Here is a 10872-nt window from a genome sequence, read left to right on the forward strand (position 1 = left end):
AATTATTTATAATCTCTATTAAGAGAATTAGTAATGCGCTATTTTATCCCGAAATAAAGACATGTAACAACACACAATACACGGTACTCGATAAACATTTTGAGTGCGCGTCAAAAGTCTATTAGGAATTCTGCATATCTTATGCGTATTTATTATATATTAAATGTGTGCATCGTCGGTAGAATTAATATATGTGTGATTGTTAAAATAATATTAATATTTTCATCTAAGGCACATGAAAAACAGAGAAGAGCGGAAGCATTATTGCGCAGAGGAAAATTTGAAGAAGCAGCAAAGTGTCACGAAACTGTGGCTGATCTCTTGACAAAGGCTCATGCACAGCTCGAGTCCAACCTCGTACACGCACCTACATTATCCCCTCAAGAGACGCCAAAATTTCTGACACCGATTCAGTCACTTGTTACTTTAGAATCCCTCAGTCTGCAACAGGATTATCATAAAAGGCAGGCAGCTGTTGTCAGGTACTTTTGATTATAAAATTATTCGTTTTATATTCTAATCTTATACTTGTATGACTTTATCATGATGAAAAAAAAAATATATATATATATATATATATTTGTTTTTAGAATGAAACAAGCGCAGTATGAGGAATATAAAGCAACGTTAGAAAATCATCAGAAAGATCTTCTTAGTAAACATGTAGCTAAATATACTGAAAAAGATAATTGTACAAATATAAGGACTGATAAGTTTGATGGTTCCTTACGTCAAGCTATATATAAAACTATTGATGAACAAGATAGCCTTTTAAGCTTAATATCTTTACCTGATGCCGAAGAAAAAAGCTTCAAACATCCAAAAGACACCGGCACTGTTATAGAGGAACTTAGAACTGTCAATAGCCAATTGCGATCTCTTGTGGGAAGTTTACTTAGCCAATTGGAAGCGAAAGAAGAAGAAGTGCGCCAGCTGACAGAACGTCTCTATGCAGTTTCTGTAAATTCCAATGATGATATTAGATCAGAAGAACATCAACATTTATGTCTTGCGCCATTACCACCTTTAACACCTCTTGAAATGCCCCTTTTTGATTTTTCATCTTCATAAAAAACAGTTTTAAAAGCAGAAAAGAAATAAAGAAAAAAATTATCATCGAGAAATTATAATTAGCAATGTAAAAATATTGTTTTCAAATAAATCATTATATTGATAATTAAATGTAATTTGTAAAGTTTTTATATAAGCAATATAAGATGTTTTATCTTTGTTTTAAAGCACTCACAACATGAGATACACATAAAAACATGTTTGATAATTTCTATATCATTCTATATATATTTTAAAATTTTAATGATATATAATAATATTTTACCGTAGTATCATATAGACAAATAAAAAAAGTGATCAATTAGTTAAATATTAGTATTTTTGTTCAAAGACATTGTTAATATTTTAGATAATTTTATTGTTTACTTGTAGAATATTAATTACCATGTAATGATTAATTTTTTAAATGTTTTTGTTATTCTTTTATATAATAGTTTGATAAAACATGATAGGTTATTTGATAAATTATAATTAAGTATGTATAAATTAATCATTGAGAGACAATCAGTAAGCATAATATATTGCAAAAGCATAAAGAAATGTATTGTGTACTCTAGGCTAAATTTATAATTTTTAAGCATCTTTGCAGTGAACACATCATAAATGTTCATGACTTACAGTGTTTGATAGTTTGACGTTTTGTAAATATTATAAATATTATAAATATTGACATATGTGAAAAATATATAAACAACATATTATATAATTATATATAAACATAAAAATATAATTTTTGATTTTTCAAACCGATGGTCTTGTTTAAATGTGCAATAGAAAATAGAGAATATATATATATATATCTATATGAATTTAATGTATATATTATATAAATGTATGTATATGTATGTATGTGTATAGTGTATATACATATATATTCGCACACAAGCATTTTCTTTTCAGAATCGTGTTTCTAAATTGCAAATGAACATCTCTCAGTCAGTCAACCAAAATGGTCGATTAAAAAATTGCTTGAAAAAATATCTTAAATTATAAAATAAATTATTGTGCCGTTTACAAAAGTTAACATAATTGTTTAAATTTTATATATTCAAATCAGTTAATTCCAGAGCATTTTAATTTCGTCCGATGAAACTTCCTATATAAGTTGCATTAATTACGGTTAAATAATTCGATGAGCACAATTCGCGAAGTGGTAACGATTTTTGTGGGACAAGCTGGAACACAGATATCGAATGCTTGTTGGGAATTATTTTGTCTGGAGCACGGAATTGAACCCAATGGAAATGTTAAAAAAGAAAATGTATCGCCAGGCAATTTATTTAGAACATTTTTCTCACAATCACAGGTAAACTATATTAACAAATGTTTTTCAACCTTTAAACTAATAATGAATTACACAGTCGATTAACTGTCGGATTAACGGATAATAATTTGGAAAATACCGATTTAAAAAAAATATATTTAAAGAAAAACCAATAAAGTTTTTAAGAAGCTTATTATGTATAATTATTATAATAGTTTAGCTACTGATGGTATTGAATGATTTTTTTTAACTTGATATATAAATTTTATTAGAAAAAGTATACTTTTTCTAATAAAATTTATATAACGGAAATTATGAGAAATTAATAAATAAATTTAAAATAGATATTTATGTTAAAAGTACAAAAAAAATTGAGTTTTAATAAGTAAAATTTTTTAGAAAGGATTATTCACACCGCGTACCGTAGTGGTTGATCTAGAGCCAACGGTAATTGACGAGATTAGAACTGGCGCCTATAAAAAACTTTTCCATTTGGATTCTTTAATTACTGGAAATGAAGATGCCGCTGATAATTTCGCAAGAGGTTATTACTCTCTTGGTCAAGAGGCAATTGATGAAACATTGGATCGTATACGTAAAATATGCGAAAACTGTTCAAATTTAAACGCGTTTATAGTTTTTAGGTAGATAGCTATTATTTAAAAAAATGTATAATATATTATTCTCAATTATGATTTCAGAATATATTAGGTTTCAATATTAAGGTATTCAAAGTTAAAGCTTACCTTGTCAGGAAAAAAGTTCATTTGTAACAATAAATAATATAATAGATGAATGTCCATAATAATATATAAAAAAATATATAATATATAAAAAAAATACTAAAATATAATTAAAAAGATAAGAAGAACGCTCATACAAAAATTAATAAGAAAGACGTAGTAAAAAGGCGGTAAATGAACGGTTAACAAATGAATTAAATTGTAAAGAAATCATACATATTGAATAATATATAAAAAAATACATAATAAGAATAACGTATAAATATATATGAAACAGTACAGGTCTACATGTATATAAGATTCGTGTACGTTTCGGCTTAATCTTTCAAGCCATCTTCAGTACAAGTAGTTAAAAATTAAAGTAAGTTAACTTACTTTAATTTTTAACTACTTGTACTACTAAAGATGGCTTGAAAGATTAAGCCAAAACGTATAAAATTAAAGTAAAAATTAAAGTTAGTTAACTTACTTTAATTTTTAACTACTTGTACTGAAGATGGCTTGAAAGATTAAGCCGAAACGTATACGAATCTTATATACATGTAGACCTGTACTGTTTCATATATATTTATACGTTATTCTTATTATGTATTTTTTTATATATTATTCAATATGTATGATTTCTTTACAATTTAATTCATTTGTTAACCGCTCATTTATCGCCTTTACCACGTCTTTCTTATTAAAATATAATTATTTGTGAACAAGTTTTTCCTTATTTTAAATTTTATTTTTTCTTAAAAAAAATGCAAAAAAATTATTCCATTAATTAGTTTTAATTATTTTCATCTTATTATTTTTCCTATATATACAGAGATTACACAAACATATATGTGGACATACTTTATAAATAAATAGAATTCTATATATTTACATAGAATTTTATATATATATATGAATGACTTTTGTCTCCGAGTCTTCAAAGATTTAAACTTCCTTTAAATGATAATAATCCTTTCTGAGTTTTTTACAAAAATATTGAAAATATATTTAATGTTCTTATGTAATTTTAATTCGAGTTTTCTATTTACGTAAATGGTAAAAGTTAAACCAGAAAAGTAAATTTCTAGATCAGTCGGCGGTGGCACAGGCAGTGGTTTTACAACTTTATTGTTGGAACAGCTTAGTAAAGATTATGCTAAAAAACTAAAGATGGATTTTGCCGTTTATCCTGCACCAAACATTTCCACTGTAATCGTAGAACCCTATAATTCCGTTTTAGCTATGCACGGCACTATGGATTATGTAGATTGTTGTTTTATAGTAGACAATGAGGCATTGTATGATATATGTGCAAGGTGCGAAATTTGCAGCATAATTATATTAACAATAGAATTATTATAAATATTATATAAATGAAAAAAAATAAATGAGTAAAAATAAAATAAAAATGCAATGTATTTCCCTCATATATTAATATTGAAAAAATAATAAAAATCCTCTAAATTGTCAATTATATTTATAAAGAAAAATATTTTTTTTTATTATATGTACGCAATTATACGTATGCACACATATATTTATATTTATTTGTAGGAAATTAGAAGTTGATAGGCCAACGTACACAAATCTCAATCGTTTGCAAGCACAAATTGTTTCAAATATTACCGCACCGACGAGATTCGAGAGTGTTTTAAATTTGAATCTCGAAGAAATACGAACAAATCTTATACCATTTCCAAGATTACATTTCCCATTAATGGCTTACGCGCCAATTATACCTTCTCATAAAGCAGCGTATGCGAATACGACGGTGCAACAAATTACGTCTGAATGTTTTGAGCCTGCTAATCATGTATAAATATACACAATATACAGAATGCTCCAAAAATATCGTCACTACACGCTACAGATGCTACTAAAAATCAAATTAAGAAGAGAATGCCAAATATTTATATTGAATGGCATTTAAAATTTGAAAAAAGATAAATCGCATAATAATAAAAAATATGGTCATTCAATGATCGATTTATATGCAAAACTAATAAAAGAAATAAATTGTTAAAAAAACATTAATATTTAATTACTGTACGTATGTAATGACTAATTAAAATTTTATTGATACATAGATGGTGAGATGTGACCCACGTATTGGAGCTTATATGAGCTGCTGTCTGCTATATCGCGGAAATGTAGAAAACAGAAGTGAGATTAATAATGCAATTGGTTTCCTAAAAGGCACAAAATCCATACGTTTTGTTAATTGGACGCCAACAGGTTTTAAGGTAACTACTATATAATATTAATATTTATCGCAGAATATAGATATAAAAACGGGTCATAGTTCTATTATTTCAATTATCATTTTAAAATAGAGATGATAAAAGAATTGTAAGCATTTATTCATGTAAGATGGCTATCCATCGATAGTGCATCAGTACAAAGAATAACTTTCTACGATATTTCTACAAGCGCTTTAACATCAATATTTTCTAAGATTTTCTCTCTTTTCATTGTTTTGAATGAAAATATATTTGTTATATAAGTATTAGGTATTATAAACACCGTATGTCTATTTTGAATATTACAAATATACTAACTGCTTCTAAATGAAATTATTCATTCTTTTTAGATAGGACTTAATTGTCTACCGACTGTTACGGTTCCCGGTGGTGATTTAGCACCCTCAAAACAAACTGTCGCAAATTTAAGCAACAATACTGCCATTAGACATGCTTGGACTAGACTTGCATCAAAATTTGATTTAATGTATCAGAAGAAAGCTTTCTTTCATCATTATCTGGCTGAAGGTATCGAAGAAGATGTTTTTACAGATGCTCGAGCTAATATAAGTGCTCTATTAGAAGATTATATTGAAGTCGAAACATAAACATTTTACATATATACTTATTACTGAAATTTCATTCTGCGTAATACGCATATGAAAATAAGTTAGGTAATCAACAGTATATTAAATATGTATGTAAAAAAAAATATTGAAATTTCCTCAATGTATCACTATATTACTCTATAATAAGTAAAAAATAACCTGATATACATTTTAATATCCAACATAAAAAATGCATTTCTAATTTCTAAAATTGTAATTATATAAAAAAAAATTTTTTTTAATTACATTTAGATAGAGAAACACATAAGTTTCTGTTTCTAGATATAGAACGAGCAGGCGCGTGCCATTGATAAAAACATCTTGAAAAAGTAGGAAAGTTTAATGCAAAAGTTTTATAAAAAATCAAATTTTAAAAAAGACTAAATTATATATATACGAATGTATATACTTCAGTCAAATTTTCACGTTGCACTTGATGCAAGGTACTGATTTCTTAATATATATATTGCATAGAAACATGTATGGAAATACGAAATACACATATATAATATTCAACAAATACGATTTTGATAATAAAATAATTTTATATAAGCAAGAAATAATTTAATTAAGTCTACTTCTTTCTCTCTAGTTTAAAAAAAATTGCAGATAGGAAAAATATACAAATAATACCTTCGATAAATATTTTTGAATAACAAATGCACCTATGTAAATTATTGATCAACTTTCTGAACTTTGTCATCCTTCTAATTTAAGATAATGTGGATTTTCCACAATTAAAATTGATAAAGTATCGAGTGATAAGTGGAGATCTTATGCCCCCCCGCAAAGATGCGTATTAATTTAAATTGAAAGATAATGGTAATCACATAAACGTTATCTCTTTCAGATCGTATCACAACCTATCGAAACAAGATACATATTTCTGTTGATAATCTATTGAGACGACAGTCTCTTTCCTTTGAAGTGGTTCTATAAATAAGCAATTTTTAAACTCACTTTTTTTTAACGAAACACATGTCAAATTATAAAATTATATGTAATAAAAATTGTTTGTTTGGTATATATATGTATGTATTGCAAAAATGTTAGGTTTTATAATTCTAAATGCGTTCTAGACTGGACCGCGAATCTAGAAAGCGCTTGAACTTTGATAATCAAATATTGCTCTCGTTTGTAAGATAAATTGTATCATAAAAAATTGTGTTATATACTATATTCTTGTATTTTTGAATCTCTTGAAGCATGTAAAGTAATATAAGCACATGCACATATGTAAAATGTATAGATTATAGATGCACAACAAATCAATGTGTTGTGTTATATAAAATATTATTCCATGTTTAAAAAATCTAGCACTAAAAAATAAAAACTATTAAATTATTAATATCCAAAAATTATATGCTAATCAATAAAAATGTTTCAAATGACCAAATCCCAATTATATAAATTGTAAATAATAAGTAAACAAAAGATAATATGTAAAATAATTTTGCTTTAAATTTAATAATTTAGTATACGAATTAGTTTAATATATTATGCATAAAAAGTGTCATGCATATTGCATGTGTTTTGATAAACAATCTTATACATCAGTCTTATACTACAAAAGCAATTTGTATGAGACCCCATGTGATCGGCACTGATTACTAATCGCACTATACAACGCAATGTGTACGCAGGGGATTTTTATCGGAATCAACAATCGGGCATATCACGATCACGTCGTTCTAGACTTACAACGGCACGAGAGTGTCACGTGAGAACCAGCTGTGCATTCTTATCAATATCATGAGATTTTTAAACTCTCTCGCTTACGACAGCGGGTGTGCGCCATGCTTTCCTCGTGAATAAATTGAATCATAGCAAACAATACGACGACATCGTGTAAACTTTCCGTCCGATATAATCTTATTCAAGAAAGCATATCTTGAAATATTTATGAGTTTTATGCGTACGAAAAAGATATTAAATAAAATATCGGTAAAAAAATATTGATTTCTTCTAATATTCTCAAGATATCTCTATAGATAGTTCTCACTGGAACCACTAAATCCTTTTAATTATAAATTTTTTAGCAATGCAAAATCTTTATTTTATTTATTTGTTTATTAATTATTTTCTTATAAAGTCGAGTAATAAATATTACTTCAAAGGCTTGCATTATAATTTAAATTAATTTATAAAATTGATTTGTATACAATTTTTATATAATTCTTAAAGTATGATTGTCTTTTAGATGTAATCTTTTTATTTGTAATAATTTTGTTTATTAGATTTTATTAGATTAAAAATTATTTCCTATCTATAGAAATAAATCTATTCGTCATTCGTTCTTCTCTAATTAACCCAATTAAGTTATATTATGTGAAAATTACTTAGTGACAAGTCGATGACCGATGCGGATGCAATACGACACGACGTATTTTGTTTATTGCTCTCATTTTTACGCTGTATTATCCCTGAATCGTTATCACATTATCGTCTATGATTTTACGTCAAACTGTCGGACGTCAATTTTCCCGATCGTGCAATTATGACAATGAGCGTACATAGTTCATATTCCACATTGCTAGCTCTTTGCCCGCGAATATGCGTCAGCGTTGCACTAGAGTTTATCATATGTTACTTAAAAAAATGATAAAAACTAAATAAGAGCCTCGAGACACGCATGTGTCGTCCGTATTTATCTCGGAAGCTTCCTCTTCTTTATGTCTCTATCCTCCTTTAAAACAAAAATTCTCTCCCAACGAGAGGCGGTAATGATTGTCGTGAATGACGCGCGAGTTTCTTATCTCAATGACTCGTGACGTTGTATTTGTCGTATAAAATACCCGTCGTGAGCGACTTGCCATCAGTACTAGTCGTTTACCTCTATACGACCAAATGAGGTAGAACAGCATTTAATATCAAGTATTCCGAATTTTTAAGTTATATATATCAAGAATCTAGTCAATACTCGCAATACATTACGCCAAGAAAGTAAGTCAATTTTTCTTTTATCTCATGTCAAGCGACAATTTCGACCAGTTAAACAAATAGTGTGAGCTTGTATAAACGTCTTAACAATATAATAAAGGATATATACACTTGAAACAAACACAGTGCCCAAATCGTGAATGTTACAGATTTTTGTGTGTGTGTAAACAATCTTTTTACAAAAACTCTCGCATTTTATATAATATATTAACAGCCGGTCTTTAAAAATTCGACGCTTTATAAAAAGATAATTATGAATTTTTTTTTTTGTTGCAAAAAGACTAATTTTACAATAAGAATGTAACAGACATGTAGAGATAGACTATAAACTTCATATAAATATATAAGTAAAATCATATTATTCTTTTCCTTTTTATAAAAATACTCTCGTATTCATATTCATTTCGTTTTCGTATATATTTAAAGAACATGTAGTCATTATATCATACCTCGTATTTGAAGCTTCGATGTATGTACATCTAACAGGTAATAATTAATCCGTAGATGCTGGTTGGTGGTGCTGTTAGCTACGTCGCTGGAAAGCAGGCGGTTCGTACAGTTTATTGGCGAACTACAAACAACGGGCGTCTTTTGAAGACAGCGAAAACCTGCATGTTTCAAGGACCACCGAAACCAGCACCATCGTCAACTGCGGCCTCTTCGGAGTGCCCCGCACAGTCGCACATGGACTTGATACCCAAAGTTATCTAAAATGGAGAAAACTATGTATCATTATGAAAACTATTCATTGTATAAATTAACAAACATAATTAATAAATTAATTATAATGTTATAATTAATTATAATATTATAATTATTTATAATTATAATTATTTAATCTCAATCTATATTTATATAAGCTAATATGACGATGCAATAAAGCGATTATTATTTATTTTCTTTCATTAAATGAGGCTGTTTTTGTTTCTCTCCATACATCACAAAATACTTTATATACAATGTCTTATAGTTTGAAAAAATTAATATTATAAAACAATGCACAAAGAACTTGTTACCGTATTAATAATAAATTCCTTGTCAAATTTGGCATAGACTTTTTTTCAATAAGAATGTCAAGATTTTAATAATTTCGGAGTCATAAACAATCGAAACATAAAGCACTTGTGACGAATTAAAGAAAATCTTTAGTTAATATTTATTTAATCCTAATATTTTAACAATCACATGTAGTCAATATCAAAATGGTGAAAATACAAAATATAATTGTCTTTTAACGATTTCTGATTTCAATATCCAGTAATAAAATTTCTAAAGAATTTAATAAGAAAAAAAAAAACGTTGCTTCTTCTTCAGAAACAAAATTCTCCATTTTCTTTTTCATCTTTCATCAATTATAAAATAAATAAAATAATTAGTTTTTTTTAGTTTAAATGTGTTTTAGTTGCGATGTCTTATAATGTCGTTAATCATTTATAAACATAAAATTCATTAAATGATATATTAAAATATTCTATTTTTGATGAGTATCTGGTAAAAAATTGAACCTAATTCTCTAAAAATTAGATCAAATATAGTCGAATAAACTCTGTGTAGAAATTATTCTACCGTCTGGTAAAAAATTGAACCTAATTCTCTAAAAATTAGATCAAATATAGCCGAATAAACTCTGATGTGTAGAAATTATTCTACCATCTTTTGAAGAAGAGAAAAGACTTGACGAGTTATAAAATGACAGATAAATTAGAGGAAAAACAAAAATAGTATTCGCCGAAAGACTAGCCACGTCGATATGACATTAAGGCACATATCGTGTCGGTAGGGGTAGTAAGAGGGTAAAAGTGTTACGCCGGCGCAATAGCGTATTTATCGATTTTGGAAGCAAAGCTGCCCCATGCAGCTCAACATCGATTTGACCGCGAAGGGTACCGGTTTGGCAGTTGATATAATCGGAGAGTCTACATAGAGGTGACGAAAAAAGAGAACAACGGTTGCTCCATGAGCTCCGTGAACAGACTTTGCGATCTTATATTTTGTTCGGTGAACGTGTTCCATTGGTAGCTAAA

General features: G+C 27.7%; 2 protein-coding genes across 4 annotated transcripts in view; both read left to right on the top strand.

The window, feature by feature from the left end:
* LOC140671445 (nuclear receptor-binding factor 2) overlaps positions 1–1805 on the top strand; it is a 1927-nt gene extending 122 nt beyond the window's left edge. Inside the window, exons 1-3 of one of the 3 annotated variants that reach the window (XM_072902744.1) lie at positions 4–165; positions 232–482; positions 591–1805. In XM_072902744.1, coding sequence (XP_072758845.1) covers positions 142–165; positions 232–482; positions 591–1071 — 756 coding nt within the window. In that variant the 5' untranslated portion in view covers positions 4–141 and the 3' untranslated portion in view covers positions 1072–1805. Of the gene's footprint in view, positions 1–3; positions 483–590 lie in introns of those variants that run through there. The other 2 variants (XM_072902745.1, XM_072902743.1) reach the window with 2 other exon arrangements.
* Positions 1806–1946: 141 nt separating this feature from the next.
* On the top strand, positions 1947–5908 carry LOC140671446 (tubulin alpha-2 chain). The gene is made up of 6 exons (XM_072902746.1): positions 1947–2377; positions 2735–2979; positions 4149–4376; positions 4615–4873; positions 5148–5303; positions 5651–5908. The coding sequence occupies exons 1-6, from the start codon at positions 2204–2206 to the stop codon at positions 5906–5908; spliced, it is 1320 nt and encodes a 439-aa protein (XP_072758847.1). The 5' UTR covers positions 1947–2203.
* Positions 5909–10872: the final 4964 nt, after the last annotated feature.

This window comes from Anoplolepis gracilipes, chromosome 11, assembly GCF_047496725.1.
Source record: "Anoplolepis gracilipes chromosome 11, ASM4749672v1, whole genome shotgun sequence".
NCBI classification, from domain to species: domain Eukaryota; kingdom Metazoa; phylum Arthropoda; class Insecta; order Hymenoptera; family Formicidae; genus Anoplolepis; species Anoplolepis gracilipes.